This window comes from Amphibalanus amphitrite, unplaced genomic scaffold (assembly GCF_019059575.1).
Source record: "Amphibalanus amphitrite isolate SeventyFive unplaced genomic scaffold, NRLGWU_Aamphi_draft 000031F_arrow, whole genome shotgun sequence".
NCBI classification, from domain to species: domain Eukaryota; kingdom Metazoa; phylum Arthropoda; class Thecostraca; order Balanomorpha; family Balanidae; genus Amphibalanus; species Amphibalanus amphitrite.
The window spans coordinates 1,535,184-1,556,074 of NW_024881527.1; the positions used below are offsets into that span (position 1 = coordinate 1,535,184).

At 49.4% G+C, this 20,891-nt stretch overlaps 2 protein-coding genes across 2 annotated transcripts in view; both read left to right on the forward strand.

The window, feature by feature from the left end:
- Positions 1-4,238: 4,238 nt before the first annotated feature.
- On the forward strand, positions 4,239-13,818 carry LOC122368137 (putative sodium-coupled neutral amino acid transporter 11). Its single transcript, XM_043341808.1, has 10 exons — positions 4,239-5,191; positions 5,803-5,893; positions 6,070-6,279; positions 7,545-7,797; positions 8,904-8,974; positions 9,381-9,542; positions 9,976-10,126; positions 11,448-11,559; positions 12,213-12,351; positions 12,664-13,818. Exons 1-10 carry the CDS (start codon positions 5,138-5,140, stop codon positions 12,792-12,794), a joined length of 1,374 nt encoding a protein of 457 aa, XP_043197743.1. The 5' UTR covers positions 4,239-5,137; the 3' UTR covers positions 12,795-13,818.
- Positions 13,819-15,136: 1,318 nt separating this feature from the next.
- Positions 15,137-20,891, forward strand: part of LOC122368145 (neuronal acetylcholine receptor subunit alpha-10-like) — a 29,881-nt gene continuing 24,126 nt past the window's right edge. Inside the window, exons 1-2 of the mRNA XM_043341818.1 lie at positions 15,137-15,242; positions 20,637-20,737. Coding sequence (XP_043197753.1) covers positions 20,695-20,737 — 43 coding nt within the window. The 5' untranslated portion in view covers positions 15,137-15,242; positions 20,637-20,694. The remainder of the gene's footprint in view (positions 15,243-20,636; positions 20,738-20,891) is intronic.

The window sequence follows — 20,891 nt, forward strand, 5'->3', positions numbered from 1 at the left end:
AATACGTACTTTTTACGCTACGTACTTCTGCGATACGTACTTTTGTCCGTGACGTACTTTTGTCCATACGTACTTTTTACCCTACGTACATTAGCTATACGTACTTTTGTCCGTGACGTACTTTTGTCCATACGTACTTTATACCTTTTTACGTACTTTGCTACGTACTTCTGCGATACGTACTTTTGTCCCTGACGTACTTTTGTCCATACGTACTTTATACAGTACGTACTTCTGCGATGCGTACTTTTGTCCCTGACGTACTTTTGTCCATACGTACTTTATACTGTACGTACTTCTGCGATACGTACTTTTGTCCTTGACGTACTTTTGTCCATACGTACTTTATATTGTACGTACTTCTGCGATACGTACTTTTGTCCCTGACGTACTTTTGTCCATACGTACTTTATACTGTACGTACTTCTGCGATACGTACTTTAATCCTACGTACTTTTGCTTACGTACTTTTGGCTTACGTACTTTAGCGATACGTACTTTTGTCCGTAACCCCCCTAAAACATACAGGGTCTTTCATAATGAATGTTACTTTTGAAAGAGCTATTTCTCAGGACATATATGTTCCTCATGTAATATGTACCATCACATGAAACAGAAACAGATTAGCGTTTTTGCACACACAACTTTCATTTTAATGCTTCTCAGGAATTTTCCACTGATCGCCTTTAATTAAGGCACACGTTTCGGCCCTCTGACGAAGGTGTCGCACCCCGCGCCCCACAACGTCTGGGTCCAGGCCTCCAGCAAACCTCTCCACTGTGGTTCGCAGTGGATGGCTGCAGGAGGGTTTTTTTTTCTCAGATCTGCCAATGCGACTCCCCAAAACCAGTAGTCCAGCGGGGAGAGGTCAGGACTCCGTGGTGGCCATGGTCGCTCGGTGAGGCGGCTGATAACGCGCTCTTCGAAATCTTCGATCAGCCACTGGCGCAACAGCTGCCGTGGTGTGCACTGTGGCACCATCCTGCTGGAACCATAGGCCGTCTCTTTGAACCTTGTCCCTGACCTGAGGCAGAAGCATTCCTTGAGCAGCCTGAGGTAAGCCACTCCGTTCAGTGTTGACCCAGGGGAGAGCCAATGGATGAAGACTTGTCCGTCGACCGTAATCCGTAATGCGTTTTGGTGGTGTCGACATACTCTGCTTTTGCGTGAAGGAAAATTGGCGTTGTGATTTTTTTTATTTTTTGGAACAAAACCTTAATCAATTTGCAACAATACGCATATAAAATTCACGCGGAAGTGATAAATTAAGATCTCCTAACTAAATGTTCAAAAGTAACATTCATTATGAAAGACCCTGTAGCATTATAGAGTTCAGTGAGCCGAAGTAACGCGTCTTTTTTACAGCGCGGCCCTGGCGCCACCACCGGCCGCGCACAACAAACAGAGGTAGAGCAGCGCTCTCTGGCGGCTAGACCCTCAACTATGGATTTCCGATGGTTCACTAGGTAGCGTGACCAACCAAGCTAACAAAAACGGTTGGGCTGGCCTATGAGCATAGAGTTCAGTGGGCTAGCCACATCATGAGTAATTTTACTTCCATGTCCCAGCCAGTGCAGTGGCGGCGGAACACACACCGGGGCACCGCAGTGCCCCGGTGCCCCCTTCGTTCCGCCGCCTATGGTTCCAGCTGCCACGAGATGAGGCTTCCGGGCTGCAACGATGCAACGATTGAAGCATTGTACGAAGGGGCCAGTAGCGGCGGAACACCTTCAATTAAGAGGGGGCCCGGGGCACTGCCAACTTTTGGTCCCATTCTTTCCATGCAACGCCCATAGGGCTAATGCTAACATGCCCAAATCAAGGGGGCACGGTGCCCAGGGGCGTAGTGGTAGGCAGGGGAGGGGGGCACTGGGTCATGCCCCCCCCCCCTTTGCGATTGGAGGGCGCGCCTATGTAAGCCTGTTAATCGCTGCCCTCCTACCCACTGGCGTCCTCATTATGATCGGCATTCTGATCCAGTGTCCCAAAATTGAGTTTTGTCATGGGTGTCAGAGGGGAAAAATACCCACCAAAATGGGGGGGAGGTAGAAAACTGCTGATTCGATGAGATCTAAAAGGAGTGAGAAACAACAAAAACATGTATTTTATTCTAGGGTGTAGAATGTTTGATGCTAAACCTGGCATCCACACAACTGCTCCTGGTAAATAATCCTAAGTTTTCTTGGTTGGGAGTGGACAATTATTCTTAAATATTGGTGGTAAGAGTGAAAAATGAATTTAATTTGGATGTCGTTTCCCACCCAAATCGACAAATTTTGGTACATTGTTCTGATCTTACCTATTCATAGGCGGCGGAGCGGGAAGGGCACCGGGGCACCGTGTCCGTGCCCCCCTTTGATTTTGGCATTTTAACATTAGCCCTATGGGCGTTGCATGGGAAGAATAGGACCAAAAGTCAGCACTCAGCAGTGCCCTCCCTTAACACGGCAGTTGCTGGGGTATTTCGCCACCCACCGTTTGCTGGGGGGGTGGGGCGTTAAACGCCCCCAGCCGATAACTCGAGAACCAATAGGCGCAGCGAAACGCACGAGGCGGCAAACGAAAGAACGCGACGAGACGCTTCAGATGAGTATTTTTAAGTTGAATTTTGAGGTCACAGGTCGGGTCAAGGTCAGGTCAACACCTGAAATCGGGCTTTCAGTAGTATGGACTTCAGGACTTCGCAATGGGCGCCTCTCGTCATAAACTCTGTCAAAACGGTGCACAATGGCCATCATATAAGGCCTACAGGAGTGTCAGTCCCATGTACGGGTCAGTCAAGCATAGGTCAGGGTCAAGGTCAGGTCAACCGGGTAGGCACATATCCCCGAAAATCAAAACTGATATTCGCAGCCTGTGACACATGTTTATGGGTAATTTGGGGTAGTCGGCACCCATGGACCAATTGAGTTAAAACGGCTTATAAATAATCGTTGATTTTTTTGCCTTTTCCTTACTCTTTGGCGTCTTTGGATGAGCCCGCTAGTGCATCGGCCCTTGACCTGGCGACCGTGGCACCGTGCGACCATTATGTTTGAACGGCGCGCGAGTTCGGAGTAACAGACATCGTTGATTTGATTGTACGGTGGCAAAGTCGATTGCTTTGTTTGTGGGTTCAGCTGTCAGTCACGTCATCCTGGCTAGTGGTGGAATAATGTTAGGGTCTTAGGCCTTAGCCACACAAGTGAACTCTGCTTCGGACCGGGACCTCATAGGTTCACCGCGCCCCGGTTGTTTGGTTTGGCTTGCTGTCGGTGAAAGTTTGTCGTTTTTCTAGAATAGAAAGAAAACTTAATAATTATTATTGCAATAAAAATTATTTTAAACTGCACAGCAGTGCAAAATGCATCGAGATCCGATTAGAGAAGTTTTTAGAATGTGGAGAAACTTTTTTCGGGGGTAGGTTAGGTATGTCCCCCTTGCAGCGTTCGAGACCGCCTTTCTGGACCCGCCTTTGATGTAATAGATAACATGCATATGTGGCATCGTGATCGGACCCTCTTTGGGTTGTCTCACTAATGTGCTTAATCAAGACACGCTGCACCATGCGCGATGCACATGTGAAGTAAATCAAGTTCGCTGGGACTTCTGGGCAACCTGCTTAGTAAAGGTCGAAACGCATTGTGGGCGACAAAATCAGGCAATGCGACGAGTGACCGCACTCGCCCAGTCCTTCGTCGGTAGTCCACGCTCACGTTTCACGCACTCTCCGGCCCGCACCAGCCACCGAGCCGAGCCGAGCCAGGTCACCAGGTTGCAACGAGCCAACACCCTCCCCTCCACCCCCCACCCCCCCACCCCCGCTGTGCTAACGTTACTGAACGACCGTAAGGCGCTCTAGTTATCTGGCGACCATGACTGGTTTCATACGGCGTGGATAGGCTGTGCCGCCTAACACTCAAGCCAAGCGGCACAGTCTACCGGCAACAGGCGGCTGCTGCCAGTGTTGAGGCCAAGGTAACCGGTCTATAAAGAGTCCCTATCGTTCAGCCTGTTCCCGAATGTACTACACATGATCGGTGAAATGCCATAAAACATAGCGGCACGTATTGTTTTTTTTTTCGATAGGTTTTTACTCATGAGCGTTTCAGTGGCATTCCCGATTCTTTTTGTCACTTCTCGTACAGCACTTGAGGTCAACACTCAACAGGCTAGTTTCTACATCTTTTTGAGTCACAAACATGGAAAACTTTAGTTCACAGCGGCACGTGCTGTTTATGCTTATTCAGTGTCGAAGTTGTGACGCGCAAAACCTTACAACAACGCGGCGTATTGCGGCGCAGCGTCCCATGCCTGGTCCCATGTGTAATGCGTCCAATCCACCAGTCACCTTGATTACGCAATGGTGTTTTCGTAACATGCTTAGTCAAGGGCTTAGTCTGGGCCCTGAATTCAATGCGTCTCGCCTGCCTCACAACAGTCAATGTCATCCCTGCGAAGTTCTGCCAGTGGCGTGCGCTGGAACGCGTACGGCGGACCGGACTGAGAGCTCAGTCGGATAGCGCCGCATGCAATAGCCGACGCTAATTAACTGCACCTCATTAACCTGTGCTGTGCTTAGCTCCATGCTGTGCGATAAGACCCGGAACGGACGTGATAGGGGCAGTCGAACAAGAGACGGGATATTGGATCCGAACGTGCGCGACAACGCCGCTGTGTTTGGGCTCTGGATGACGGCAGCGCACCAGGCACGTGACATAACGCAGACGGGCACCAGCCGGCCGGTGCTGTGCAGCGTCGGCTTGTATCTGGTCCGATGGTATCCTATACGACGCCACATGCAGTCGCAGTTCGTCAGGAAGTCCTAACAAAACTATTGTGAGCACTGAGCAGCTGTGCGGCCCCTCCGCGGTGAACAGAACGGCTCTGCCAGACCGCTGCCGGCCGCTCCGCATCTCCTGGCCCTGTGTGCGTGGCTGGGGAGGGGAGGTGGCCGCGTGCCGCGGGCGCTGCACCCTCCGGCACACCGCTGCGGTGGCTGGGAGCAGTGTGCGCTGTGCCGAGGACCGGCACACAGTCGGGTCGGCGCCGGCGACCCGTCCCCGACCGTGATCAATACCGTGGCGGCGCGGCGCGGCGCCGACCCCGCCCGCCCGCCACTCAACAGGCTGACGGCGCCCGGTGCGGGCACACGACCATGGCCGAGGAGCGGCTGGTGCTCACCAAGAACGAGGTCACGGGCAGCAGGCAGGTGGGTGCCGGGTCTTCCCGGGGCGCCGCGGGCCCCGGGCCCCGCTCGTCCCTGCTCACTGGCCGGTCAATCTGTCGGCTGTGCACGGTACGGTAAATAGGCACGTCATGCACGTCACCGAATGGCTGCCAGCTGGCGCCGCTCTGTCACGACCTCAGATCTCGCAGCACAACAGAAACGGTCACATGCAAGGTCTGTACCCGGCACCTGTTGGCTCTTTGTTTTGTCGGTGACATTGACTGGAAATAATTGCATGTGCTACCGCAAGTGTTAGACACCCATTGCCCAAGTTTCCCTCTTATGCTCCTCGCCCCTGAGCTATTCAACAAAACAAAAAATGGCTTTCCATAGATCGTTGCAAAAACTTTTAAGCATCTTGGTTTAGTAAATGTCTGGTCAGGTCAGCAATGGTCATTTTACCGTTTTGACATAGGTATAAAACTGCAAATCGTTCAGGTCTGCTGAAACAGTCCTACATTTATTATAGGCTCCGATTAAAGATAACCTGAACCATCTACCCCAGTGGTGCACAGGTTAACAACCATTTTGTGTGCTAGTGTTCTGGTCTGCTGGGCATAACGACAATCTCAAACTTATCTTATATTTCCCAGGCCTCCGAAGATGAAGAGAAAAAAGAGCAGAGCTCGCTGACATCTGCCAGCTTCAACTTCATAAACACAATAATCGGCAGCGGAATCCTCGGTTAGTTCATATGTATAGCTCATGGGCATTATCCATATGTAAGCCTTTCTTCAATTCTGAACAAACAAAAAATCCTGAACAGAAGCCTGTTCTGACATAATAGCAGCTGACGACAGAGGTGAGAGCCGTCTGAGAGCGATCCCGCGGTGGGTGCTGACGGTGCCGCGCCCCCTCAGGGATGCCGTACGCGCTGCGCCAGGCCGGTGTCGGCCTGGGCCTGATGCTGTTCGTGCTGGTCGCCTGGATGACGGACGCCTCCATCCTGATGCTGGTGCGCGCCGGTAACCTGGCCGGCACCAGCACCTACCAGGACACGGTGATGCGCGCGCTCGGCCCGCCCGGCTACTACGTGCTCGTCTTCCTCCAGTTCACCTACCCGTTTGTCGGTGAGCCAAATCCACCTGTGTTCGTTTTTCATTTTAAATTTAAATTGCTCGACCGAAGGCTTGCCTATGATTGCATCATAATTTACAATTAGTCTAAAATTGCACGCGTTTCATGGCTAAGGAACAAATATCATTTTTTTTTTGAAAATCAAATCACTTTATTGACTCAACCGCTTGTAGCAGGTATACCTGTCATACCTGCTCGGGGCCATAATATAAATATTTTCCATGGGCCTACATAAAAATTGACTCAGCTTAACCTCCATAATTTCTTTTTGGGTTATCTGAGAGACTCAAATTTTACATCAGTCAACGTTGTCGATCCAGTCGTCCACCAGTCGACTAAGATTGCCTGAGGTCATCGGCATTTTTCGTCGATAGCTTCCGACCCAATCGAGTTAGTGAGCCGGGAAAGGTCCATACCAATAAACCACGCTGTCGTATCGAAGGATGTGCTATGTGATGTCCCTCGAAAATCGTTCTGACCTGACCGGCCTATGTCTGAAGTTGACCTGTGGTTAAGCCCATTTTGACCTTTTCAAACAAAAGTTGGTGTTGCCTATAACATATCGTCCGACGCGGCTGGACGTGACAAACGCGGTGGTGCAGGAATCGTTACTCAGCAACCATTCTTGCTTGATTTTTACCAACAATTTAACATCCTGAGCGTATCGAATTTTATCTTAGTTTGTTCGTCGGTAGCTCAAACATGAATTGGCGAGGCCGATTATGTACGTATGCTATGCTCTTCTGTGTCGCTAGGAGCAATAGATTGCGCGGCGAGTCGCCTGCAGCTGTCACAACAACCGGGAACTAAATGTTATTCAGCTGCATCCGCTGCGGCTCCGTGGGACTGACGGATCGGAAAATGGTACCACGTGTAGTTACACGAGTAGATACTGCAGGTGTTTGTGGCCTATTCACTATCCGCCGACCAGTGCTGTGTCATGTCAGGACACTTGAGGAAAAAGGCATGAATCCCCATTCGAAGCAAGTCATGTCCTATAACAAAGCATGTAAAGCGATGGGTGTGAAACGGTGGCTATTCCTTCTTGTTATAGTCTAAAGTGATATTTGCAGAACTGAAAGGGCCAATCGTGGGAGGAGGGGTCCTACTGGCTCAGCTATGGACGTTTGCATTATAAAATAGACAATAGAGTTGTTGAGGATATCCGATATAATCGGATTGGTGCATGTAAATGTTCATGCATAATTGGACTCTTCAACACAACATTTGGAACAACGTTATCTGTTTTGTTCCATAGCGCTCCTGAGCTACAACATAATCATTGGCGACAACTTCACAAAGGTGCTGCTGCGAATGACGGGCGTGCCGGCCGACAACCTGGTGGTGCGGCGAGAGTTCATCATCATCGCCTCCACGCTGCTCATCACGCTGCCGCTCTCACTCTACAAGAACATCGGCAAGCTGGCCAAGGTGTCGCTGCTGTCCTTCCTCATCATCCTGACGGTGATCGTGGCGCTCATCTACCGGACCGCCACCATGTGGGAGCAGGTGTGAGTATTGTGGTTATGTCACAGTAGTCGTTTTTATAGTCGCTTCACCCCTAAATTGGAATAGGTGTGCCCACTGCCCAGTGGGGGAAGTTTGTCTTGGATTTCATAATGCGACTAAAACTTTATTAGTATTTTTCCGATTTATTCTTTAAACTAACGGTGGGCAACTTCTCGACTTCACCTAGCGTTCCTGTCTTTCATTACACTTCAATATGCTAGACTTTAAACGGTGTCGTGTTAGCGATCAGTCATCCGTTGACCTGAAAGGCAGCATGAGAAAAATCAAATTGTTTAGGTGATTGAAGGTGGTTGTACGTATAGTTTTATGAAGTGTATTGGGCTCCGCTGTTAGACATGGCGTAGCCGCATGCCGAGCAGCCGCCTAGGACGGGCGCGGCGTTTCACCAGCCGCAGGGTAGGGAGAGGGAGGGCAGGCCCGGCGCTATGTGTGACAGGCGCGCCTGCGTGTTCCCAGACTGGCCACATGGCAGCAGGGTTGTGCTTGACTCATGAGTCGAGTCAGAAATTTGACTCAACTCTGACTCAAATGAGTCAGATTTGAGTCGAGTCGGATAAAATGTTGAGCTGTTGAGTTGAGTCAGAGTTGAGTCGGACAAAAATATTAAGGTGTTGAGTTGAGTCAGAGTTGAGTCAGTAAAATAACTTTTGACATTGAGTTGAGTCAAAAACATTTAGGAACATGAGTCAGCTGACTTAACTTTCTAGAAACAATATATAGTATAAGTTTTTCATTCTCCCCCGCCCAACAACTTAGGCCTGGCCCTGCTGCCGGATTTTTTCACCCCCCCCCCCCCCCGCTCAACAACTTTTTTATCTGAGTCAATTTTGAGTCAACACACTTGACTCAACAACAAATTTGAGTCAAGTTTGAGTCAACTCATATTTTCATTGAGGGGCTTGAGTCATGAGTCGAGTCAAGGGAAAAAAATCAGCTCCTTGTTTGAGTCAGAGTTGAGTCAGGGCATTCTGAAGTTGAATGATGAGTCGAGTCGGCAAATTTTTTGAGTCGAGCACAACCCTGCATGACAGGAACGGGAGGGGCAGGCCCGTCGCTATGTCTGACAGGTGCGCCTGCGTGTTGACAGACCGGTGGCGGAGGATGCCTGGGTGTTCGGCAAGGGCGGCGTCGTCCAGGCGGCCGGGGTGCTCGCCTTCAGTAAGCACAATTAGATTACTCTTCACGCGTATTTAGTTTACATCCGCTTCCGTGCATTGCCATTACGCAACGATGGTATATCTCATATGTTGCTGTATGTAATGTAGTGTAGCACTAGCCGCGGCCCATACATATTTACCATATTTTGCCACAGATCGCTATCACTATCAGTAATTACTCGCGTCGTGCACGATAAGCCGTGTTCAAGAAATGTTCGTTGTTGGATTTAATGCACTTTTAGTCATTGCCAAATACTTTGACGCTAAGCAAAGTAAATTATTAATACCCGACAGGGCCGCTCGTTACTGACTGGAGACCCGTTTCCGGCGGTGCCCCAGCCGTTTGTTTTTGGAGTGGGCCGTTGAGACACATGTGTGAGCGGCCCATCTCTGTCGTCTGTTTGCAGTGTTCATGTGCCACCACAATGCGTTTCTAATCTACTGCTCGCTGGATGAGGCCACCGAGGAGCGCTGGGCGCGCGTCTCGCACTTCAGCATCATCGTCTGCGCCGCCGTGGCGGCCGTCTTCGGCGTCTCCGGCTTCGTGCTCTTCAACTCGTACTCGCTCGGTCAGTCCAGGAATCCATCAATAATCCTTTTAGAGTCCGTTACGATGGAATCCTCATCCTCCTCGGTGGTGAGTTCTGAGCCATCTGTGTAGCCCGCGGCTGCGGTATTTTTTCGTCAGTTCATGCGTGATCCATCACAGATGGCAGCTCTTATTTCAACATCTTATATAATATATTATTTCAACATTCAAATATCTCGTCGGGACGGACGTTAGCTATACGCCGCCAATGAGCGCCGTTCAGGGCTGGAGTCGCGGGCAGAGCCCAGGGTCGTGAAAAAGGTGGCCTCTATTCAGGATGCCTATATAGCCTATACATGCTCAACCTAACGAATCAACATATAAATATCACTATGCTTTCATTTTTCACAACATATTACTTACATATTACCGTGCAAATATAAACAATCCCGTCAGCTTCTTTTTGTCAACAGGAAATCTGCTCGAGAACTACTGCTGGCACGACGACTTGATGAACGTGATGCGGCTTCTGTACACCATCACCATTCTCTTCACCTATCCCATGGAGTGCTTTGTCACCAGAGAAGTCATCGAAAACACATTCTTCATCACCGACATGAACAGGTAAATATAAACTGAATTACATATTCGTTTGATTGTGTGGTTGCCGCTTACATTTTGAAGCGATGTAAAATGTTCGACCTTGAATAGAGCTTCATACTTTCATCCTGCTTATCTTTCACCTATGTCGATTATAATTATTTATTACAATTGCTGATAGATGATAAGGTCATTATGTCGATAATATCGATTGCTCAATTTGATTCAGACATATGAACCACATTGCAATGCAATACAAGCACACGTGTCATTCAGCCATAAACAAACTGGCCAGAGTCGGCCCGCTGGGACAGTTACGTATGGATGTTAGGCCACCTGGTAGTCTGTGACAGACAGCCCTCACAGCCCGGGCCGTAACTCAGCGCTCCCGGCTGGACACGCGCACCACTGACCAAACGACACAGGGCAATGGTGCGTGTGTAACGACAAACAATCAGCGATCGACAGGACATCTGTTACACGCTCCCGGTGTCATCCGACACTCGCAAACGTCCATTAGCTTATACGGGCTGTCATTACTGGAAACGTATGACATTTGGCCACCCGGGATGATTGGACACTGAAGTGCTAGTCGTTCTGGTGCCCTATATACCGTTTATGAACACGGATTAACTATTTAGAATTAGCATTAACAGTTTGTTACCGCTGACAAGACTATAATAGAAAACGGAAACAGAGGTTTTCCCGTGGTCATTAGTGAAAGAAACGAATTAGTTAGTCCACCAATGGCCAACTAGACCTCAGAATTGGAAGGATGAAATTGCCTTCTTGAGCTCGATACCTACTAACCTTCAATACAGATCTGTAACAACAAAGAATAACATTATCTAACTACAGAAATATCCTTCCACTGAAACATAAAGCCTCATCACCTCGGAGCACGATATTCAGCTAAAGGAGCGGATTGCTAAGCCTCGTTCCTTCTACATTATCACTCAGTCATGCACCTTCTCTTACCTCTCAGACGCTCACGACAACCGACAAGCCTGCTTTTGATGTGTGCAGCTGTGAATTGTTCATGTTTTTGCTACACCAGAGCTCCAAAGATTACTATAGCATAGACTAGATGGGATCGCCGAAATGCTTTGACAGGGAGGATGACAACGCACGCAGCGCACGAGAATTTCCCGGTCACGTTCCAGTAGCGGCGGAACACCTTCAATTAGGGGGGGGGGGACATTGCCGACTTTTGGTCCCATCCTTTCCATGCAACGCCCATAGGGCTAATATAAAAACGCCAAAATCAAAGGGGGCACGGTGCCCCGGTGCCCTGCCCGTTCCGCCGCCCATGTCACGTTCCCTGACTGAGCGCTGCTTTTCGCAGGAACGAGCCGCACCCGTGGTCCCGCCACGTGCTGCTGACTGTGATCATCTGTTTCTCTGTGGGCATCATCTCACTCCTGGTCGAATGTCTTGGCGCTGCGCTGGCCATCAACGTGAGTGGCACCACACCAAACGCTTCTGAACGCTCGCTGGTCAGAATAACGAACACAGGGGCTCAATATCCGAAGTTAAACTTAGCCTGTCCGAGGCTATCTCATGCTAAATATTGGATAGATATCCTGCAATCAGCGATAGATTGTGTATGCATTCAACGATAAAGTGTATCAGTGATATGACCGAACGTCCCACCAGTTAGACCAGGGTGCGCTTAAGTGGGGAAATTTGGGTTTTGTTGGTGACTGATGGTGTCGTACATAATGGTGCCGGTCTGCCTCAGTATCGGCGGGAGTATTCCTCTAGTAAATAGTTAGCGAGTAAAATATCCCTAACGAAAATGTTTGCTTTTGAGTATCACTTGTGGTGACATCGTTTGCTGTACTTACCACAAGAGGGGACACATATGTGTTGACAAGTGTTCGACAGTTGTGGGATGTCACAGACAGAGTTGCAACTCAGGTGTTGAGTTAACACGATTTTTTAGCGAAATTTGGCCCGAATGGTTGAATGAGCGGATGATGATCTCAACATCTAAACCTCAGCCTGTCACCATGCCTTGCTCGTCCATATGCGCCCTGGGCTCCTGCATGAGCCTCACGCCCTCCCTCTCCTCCCTCTGCTGATGATCCCCCGCCCCTCTCATCCCCAGGGCACGCTGTTCGCCACGCCGCTGGCGTTCGTGCTGCCGCCCATCTGCTACATCCGCCTATCGCCGGAGAAGCTGGCCAGCCGCACCAACGTGGTGCCGCTGGTGGTACTGGTGATTGGCACCGCGATGGGCGTGTGCGGTCAGTACCCCGACCTCCCTCCTACTTACAGCCGGGCTGGGCGCCCCTTAGCTGTTCACGGTTCATACAGGGTGTCAGGGTGGACTCGTCAGCAGTTTTGCAATGTGTTTTTAACTTTTGTATTCCTTAACTTTAGAATGCATTCATCTTGCGATAGATTTCCCTGGCATTTCTTATCGTCACAAGGGCGTCATTTCATTAGGAAAAAAAAACTCGATATTTAAGCCAACTTTCTTCAGATAATGCAATCCAGACCATACGAACTAGCATCGGAGGTCGACATCACGGTTTCCCGGTATGTGTCTGTTCCAGGTATTGTGGAGGCGTTTATGCACCTGAGCGACTACTCGTCCGAGTGTAACCATGGCCAGGAGATGTTCTACTGTTCCGCGAACCAGACCTGGCCCGGCCACTCGGGTCCCCGCTACCCGGACCAGTTCTGATGGGGTCTCTCGCACAAACTGCCATCAAGCTCGTCACCGGTTCAGGCCGCCCTCGAGCGCTCTGCGTCGTCGTGAGATGGTGTCGGTCTCAGTTGGATTGTCAGGGGGTCGCTTTGCTGGCTACAGCGGGCGGCAGACCAGTGCAGATTGTTGTGGGTCGGCTGTGACCCGCCCGGTGCCGCGCCGGCGTGACCAGTGCGTCCATGCCAGCCATGGAAGGCCGACTGACCGGAAAGCGGCCAGATGTTGTGTACTCTACTGGCAAGCTTCTCGTACACCGCCATCTACCGACCGACTAGTCGATCGGCTCAGTGGCTGGGCCTGACACAGATTCAGTCTGTTAGCCTGTTAGCCATCTCCGGTCACTCTATGGTCACACGTCTTCGATGGACATGGGTTGGTTAGTTTTGTTATGAAGTCAAGATCTTGAGACGCGATCGTTTCTAAAACCGGCAAACGTGAAAATGCAATGGCTAAGAGCGTTGTCAGTTTTTATTGTCAAAATAGTATTGGCGGTGATTTATGTTTTTAGTGCCGAGAGGCGAGAAACATTTGTTTGGTTGTCTGTTTCTGTTGTGTGTGAATTTACAGCCCATTCTGTTGACATGAAATGTAAGAACTTTTGTCCTTTTATGTGATTAGCCAATGTCAACCACTCGCCAGGCCCAGAAAAGGCTAAATGGAGCCCGTTTTCAGCACCAGCTGTATTCATATTTTTAAGTCTTACCTTCTCTTTGATCTGAGCATATCCCAGGTGGATACCAAATTGACATGATTTGCGCGCCACACATTTACACAGCTGTGCTATTTAGTCTCAGGCTCTCGTCTCTCGGTCACTTCGAGGTCTATGTCCGCACAGTTATGTCTACGTGGGAGAGCGGGGCGGACTACTCAGGGCTCCTCGCGCCTGGGGAGCGGTTGGGAGGGTCAGCTTCTACATGGTGAGAGCGTTTTGTGACTGTGTTACTGACAGCTGTTACAGTATTATATATTATACGTCCAAATACATACTATGTGGCATGTGGTTCGGTGATTTGTTGGTTTATACTTAATTTTGCTGGTCGGTGTTAATTAGAGGTCGAAAACGTTTGCTAGAAGTGGCAAAGTTCAGTGGCATCAACGGACCAGATGTAGTTATATTTGTTTCACGTAAGCTCGATGTAAGCTTTCGATTCGAAGAACTTGGAATTAGGTCTAGTTCGAGCAGTATCCGTTACATTTTCGTCAACAGCTCAGAACCGGGAACTTTCTGCTTTCAACGCCCTGCTGAGATATGCATTGAAATCATTTTTCCGCAATTGTTTTAGCTTTAAACCATCAACTGCACGACGCTCCACTAGGAATGGAAAGTGACCTCAAAAACACGGTAGATGATGTGTATTTGAAACAAGGGATACGCCCACCAAATCTAACGCATGTTGGCATTGTCATGAATGTTATGAACCACTTGCTTCTAGCGATAGTTCATGAAATCAAATACATCCTAAACCATCACCACATGTTGTAGCCCTCTCATCGTTTCACCGTTTCATAGCAATTGAACCACGCCTTTTGGCCAGGAAGCCGGAACAGGCAGCTATAAGCGGCGGAGATTCCGCGGGCGTGGGTAGGCTGTGCCGGAATACCGCCGCCGGCGGCTATGGACCCAGCTAATTAACACCACACTCTGTTGGAAGCTCGGCATTCCTAGTAAATTTGCACTGAAGATACCGGCCAAGCTACCCCGCTAGCACCGGCTACATACCCCACTTTGACATTCTGAACAGTTTTGCAATTGAAACTGTCACGTTTTTTTTTTCTTGTTAGGACAGAATAATTATTGTAGATGCCAAAACCACATCGAGGTAGACATTTTCCAAAAAAAAAAAATGTCACATAACTTTTCGAACACCAATAAAGTTTTCAATGTTTAGCCTAAAATCATGGTAAGTGGTGATTTCGAACAAAAATAGATACGAGAGACAAAACGGTGATACTTCCAATGTGCTTTCGGCAGGCAATAGGCACATCTCTGTTCTCAGGCTCGTCTAAGGAGACCCCGAGGGACGAACCTTCAATGCAAGAGGTAAAATAAATATAAGCTAGAGTTTTGACTTGTAGATGTGCATATTTCTTTTGGTAGATCAGATACCAAGCTGCACTTGCACATGCCTCCACACTTTAGCAGCTCTGTATCTTCTACCGTAGGCTATGTAAGTAGGTTCGTCGACGTCCGTCCAATCTGTCCGGAAGTTGGTAGGTGTTGGTGGGACAGCTCTGTCGGCGTCTTTGGCCGCACGATGGACCGGGGACCGCCGACGGCGGCCCGCCGCGGCGCCGCGGGGTGGGGAGCGGTGGCAGCTGCCGCGCCGGCCCGCAGCTCAGTCGGAGCAGACTGTCCGGTGGGGGCGGCAGCCGGAGGCGGAGCCGGGGGAGTGGGAAGGTGGTCAGACGGCGGCGCTATCTCAGGTCAGACACGATGCCGAACGCTCAGCCATGTTAATGTTCAGTTCGGGTAGATCAGGCTCAGGCATTGTCATATATTAAGCGGTCAACATGTTTTTTTTTTTCTCAAGACAGAGGAAGATCGGGCACGGCCTTTTTTAAGGGTATTTTGTTTGGGTGGCAAGACGAATGCATGGGGTGGGGACATAACAGCCTTCGAGGGTGTCATATCCCATCGGGTATCATGTCAATGCCTACTGTTCATACCCTCTCCGGCCGAAAGGCTTGGTGTCATCCCCATTGACGATTTTCCCGCGATTGCTCAAAACGAGCTAGCGATATAGACCTGAAACTTGCTATACCTGACCTTTGACTTAAGTCTGATCTTGCGGTACAAACTGTTTTTTTTTTCAGGCTAGGTCACTGACCTAAGACGTCATTACTGAACCTCTCTCGTTGCAAAAATAATGTCGCAACTTCGCAACAACCTCACAACCAGGTAACCTTTCGAAGGAAGATGAAACTCCCAGCCAATGGTACCTAGCCTTTCGAGTTTTCATAACCTCTATTTCTCGGATTTTTATGGGTCACCTGAGGTCAATGGAATATTAAGCATTGAAACTGTTATTCAGTGGCGGATCCAGGGGGGGGGGCAAAATGGGCATTTGCCCCCCCCCCCAAACGGCATGATTTTAACATTACGCCTATGGACGACGCATGGAAAGAATCGATAAATTGTTATGGTTTGCCCCCCCCCCCCCAAAAAAAAAAACTCTGAGCTGGATCCGCCTCTGCTGTTATTTTGGCGCTTAAAAGATCTAAGATCACTCAAGCATCTGCAATGATGATTAAATGCGGTCTTTACCGGGTCCGATACATACTTTTGCTTTGGGTACCTTACTGAGGTCCTATAAGAAAGGCGTCATATGCGACAGCACTAAGGTTGTTAGAGGTCATCGGAGTTTTGCAAATAATTCCCGATCAAAATGAGTCATTGGGTCGGAAAACCTGCAATAGACACGAAAAAAATCTGATTTATCAAATTAGGTATTTGCCGTATGATTTTCTTCAATCGGCTTTGCTACCTTTCCGGGTATTGCCTTATCTTGACCTAGCTGTGGTCAACATTATAAGTTAACACGCGCAGTGGAAGGGTTGCGAGTACTACGCCCAGTGGAAGGGGGGGCGGATGTCGCCCCCCCTAACATCTCAGCTCCCACTGGAGCTAGAAAGACGAAATTTGGAGGGTAGGTGAAGGCCATAGGGAACTCTATTGTGTGTGAATTTCGTGACCCTAGGTCAATATCTTCAAGGTCAAATGAGGTCAAATGTGGTCAAATCTGCCATATTAGCGACTTTTTTGCGTTTACACGCCGATAACTCAAAAAGTTACCGGCCGATTTTTTAAAAACTTTCACTATACGAAAGAGCAAACATTTGTGAGTATGTATGGTGAATTTCTAGATAATCCAACAATAAATATGGCAGTTAGAAGCCTGCTAAGGGTAAGATGTCGCCGGCTGAAGCGGCATCGGCCGACGCGGGAAACGCGGCAATCACAATTTTATGTTTACACACTCATAACTCAATTTGTTACCGGCCGATTTTCAAAATTCTTTTACCATATGATTGCCTGTACATTTCTCAGTCTTTTCACCGAATTTGACGCGAATCGAATATAATCAGCGGTAAGGAGCGCGATGTAAAGACGGAACCGTCCCGCCCCGGCACAGTCTACAATTCAGGCGGCGCGTAACGGCTAGCGCCGGCCGCCGCGCCGCCGCGCCGCCGCGGCGGCACGATGTTTGACTTTACACCGCTATTACTAGAAAAGTTGTGAACCGATTTTCTTACTTCTTGCACGAGAAGATCCGCAATTCAATTCTGGACAGGTAGCCGAAATTTCACATTGATATTGTGCTTGAGGCGCGAGTTATTGGCGAAAAACAGGAGGGGTGGGCGAAATCCGCCCCCCCCTTCCACTGCGCGTGTTAATCTCTTAACCTCCCCAAAACAAAAAATATCTTTGACGAGCATACAGGGTGTAACGAAATTATCCGGACATCTTTCTTCGCGCTGTAATTAAGAAGCAAGACATTCTGATATTTTCCCTTTTGAATTATTATATAGCCACCTTTCATAAGAGCGCAGGTACACATTTTTGGAGCATTCCAGCCACTGGATTTTCCAGCACAGTGGGTTTCATATAGAGTAGCGCCGTACTAACCTGTGCCCGCAGTTGAGCGGCGCTGGTGGCGGGTGTCCCCTCATTCATCTCCTGATGGACAATAGTCCATAATATATCGATGGAATTGCATGGGAACTATTTCCAAGCCATAGCCCTTTAGCCCAGAAGAACAAAAAGGTCCTCTCGGCATCACTTCTCATTCTGCTAGGGACTTGAAGGTGGTGCGCCGCCCCGTATGAAGACTGCGCGGCTTGAATCAGGCATCGGTACACGTTCAGAAACCGAGCCATCCTGTGCCGTCTGGTTGAGTGGCTCCAACCAATCGCTAGCCAGGATGTTGCGCCGGTAAATACTCGTCACTGATAGTGGTTTTCTGTGTCGTCATGAACAGCTTGAATATTACACAGCAGCTGAACATGCTCCAGGTCTGGATTTTGGCCGGATGTTTGACGCCGGCGACGGCCGGCATATTCGAGTTGCTGGCAGCCCACACATGGCCGATTTGACGGTTCAACGGGTATCGCAGCTCGAACAGCTTCCCATCCGACCAGGTCACCTCATTCGTGTCTTCCTTCGACCAGTGGACACGCCCTGGCCTGAAGCCAAAGGTGGTGGACTGGTTGTTTTCCCGTCAATTTCATTGTCTTTTCCAGTTTGAAGGGCAGTAAAACCAAGCTAAAGGGCGGGTAACGGTGAATCATGATGTGGGACCTCTTATTATCTACCTTGGTAAGAATTCGAGTCAGTATGCGGATTAATTGGTGCCGTTTCCTTGTCGCTATCTTGACAACTCTCCTCACCACTTGGCAAAGGGCGCCTTTTGCGATCGAGGCCGGGCTGAGTCTGCCACCAAGTCCCAGCTTATTACGCCTCAGGCAGATGTGCTACTGGCTGCTGCTGATGTCCAGCTGCTGACAGACCAGCTCTTGGCTCATGCCACCATGCCACCAACACGTAGCCTTACTACGAAACGAGAGACTGTACTCCTTTCTCTCCACTGCCTTAAACGAAAACTATCAAATGAACCCGTCGGCGACTCGACTCTTACTCAGAGCAAGAGTCATTTCGCAAGGTCAGGTCACTGCTGAGTTGAGAGCAGATACCAGAGGTATGCATTCATCCAATTTTCCAGCTTCTGACATTAAAAGAGAAACTGTGCGAGCAGATATGGCGAAAAAATAGATGTCCGGATAATTTCGTTACACCCTGTAGGCGTGGCAAAAATGACTATTTCCAAACCGCGGATCTGTGGCCATTTGGGGCGAAGCAATTCCCCAAAACCGGACCCTTATCTATAAGTGCGGGTTCGGTGATTGAATTGAGCTCAGAGGTCACCAAGTTGACCTGAGACAGCTATGGAGACTGGTCGCTGCGCCTCGTAACGGCACACTCGCTCTTTTCCGCGAAGTTTACCTAATTGGGGCGATACGGTGCGGAGATTCCAGTAAAATAAAGGGGGCTCACTCCCTCGTCGCGGTCCGGGGCGTATGTAGGCAACTGATCGGTCAAGTGAGTATTATGACAGGCACGTAGCCAGGATTTTACTCAGGAACGGGCCACAGGTCGCGGCCTATAGTGTCGTACCCCTTCCAAAAAAGGAAAACTCCTCGGATTTGACCCACTATGTTTGGGGGCGTGGTGCAGCTGTTGTTATTTATTTTTATTTCTTATTGAATTTTATTTTATTTTTCGCCTTCAGGAGGGTCATGGCCCCCGTGCCCCCCCCCCCCCTGGCTACGTCCCTGTACCATGAAACCATGTTCTGAATGTGCAGTGTGCACTTGTGAGGTGTTGCTTTGGCTGATCTTCTACGGTACCCTCTTGGAAGCATTCTTGAGAGTCGTGGACGTAATAAGCGTACTTATGAAATGCAGTTCCTCAATCTAAAACGGCCTTTTAAAGGTACGGTTAATAATAATAAAAATCATCGGGGTCAATATCGGGTCGACTCGCTGGAAAAATTGTCGGTTGCTCAGCGCCGCAGTTCGCGATCTGTGAGGTAGGTCAGTACGGGGCGCAGCGTTCTCTGATATTTTACTCCGGCGGCCCGCTGTTCTGCATCGTGAAGCGATAGTGGCGCGAAGGCTCCGAGTGCTCTCCTGCTGAGGTGTTGACACAATGGCTCGGCAGGGCGCTGGAGTGAAGAACACTGTTCTTCTTTTAACGGACGGCAACGTGCAAACGCCCGACGGAAAATGCGTAAAACGTCTACGATTTCACGATAAAAGGTCGGATTTATCAAATATACCTACCGCCACTGCAATAGGCACAAATGCCTAGCGGCCTATGCTTTCATTTATGTAGTATAGGTAGACTAAAGCATAATATTTCGATAATTTCTTGAAAGAAATCACGATCGAGTAAACATAAGACAATAAACTGAAAGCGAAATTGGCCGTACTTCATTATGTTCATATGCCGAGAAAATTAAGAGACACCTACTGTCGAACTTTTTTAAGCCAGTGCTATTTGGTACTCTGTCGAGGTCATTAAAAGACCACTATCAAGTAGAAGTTATAACTGTCGACGAAGATGCTTTAGGCATATGAAATGCACTCGATGCGACGCACGGGAGAATGGAAACATTGAGTTACAGATATTTTATAACAACTCTCCTGAACCAGGCTCTGGTCATCTGGTGAGTTGCCCTTCCTCCCGCCTGACCAAGCAGTGGCCTCTCCGCCCGCGCGGCCAATGGCCCCTCCGGCCGGGCCGACTCCCCGATACCAACGCCAGAGAAAGCGGCCACCAGTCGGGACCCTCGGGATTTGGTGGGAATCGATCGAGCATATTGAGAAGGACCGCGGTCCGAGGTGACGGGAGACGGACCACTGACAGACATACACGCAGGGGTGGGTGGACAGGGCGCAGATGACCGTCTGGCACAGACAGCCATGGGCGGCATAATTACCTCCACGGACAGACGCTGTAGATAACGGGCATACACCCAGGCAGTGAAACTGCAGTCGCACAGCGTGACAGTCGGGCCCACGCAGGCCCCAGCCAACGCTTGGAACATCCAATAAAAATACAATGATTTTGTTTTATAGTAGCACGTTTTATAGGAGTGGAATCATGGCTTGAATCTATAAGGACATCGCGCGCGTTTACATTGTGCGTTTACGTTTACTTCATGTCAGCAAAGTTAGTGGCTAGGTGGCTTACCTATTTACCGTGCGAGAACTACTAGTATTGGGGTAACCCGGGTAACCGAACTCTGTTCATTGCAGACGATCCCTGCACACGCAGCCATTAAGATCAACTGACTGCCGATAAAGAATATGTCCAATGGAGAAGATCGTCATATTCATGGTGGTCTGCTTGGGATCAGGTAAGTTTTTCTTTGGACATTTTAACAATATTTCATCAAAGACCTCTGTATCTTTATGTGGTCCTGTGGTTCTGTGGTCCCAGCCGTGGAGAATCCGCTGGTCTTTTCGGTGAGCTAGGCGGATAGCACTGAGGACCGAGCGGGCCTGTGCTGC

Bases quoted from the DNA above. Each gene is read 5' to 3' on its own strand.
- LOC122368137 (XM_043341808.1), top strand. From the start codon at position 5,138: ATGGCCGAGGAGCGGCTGGTGCTCACCAAGAACGAGGTCACGGGCAGC. The intron at 7,798-8,903 runs GTGAGTATTGTG...GCGTGTTGACAG, and splicing joins GCCACCATGTGGGAGCAGGT to ACCGGTGGCGGAGGATGCCT. The intron at 8,975-9,380 runs GTAAGCACAATT...GTCTGTTTGCAG, and splicing joins GGCCGGGGTGCTCGCCTTCA to TGTTCATGTGCCACCACAAT.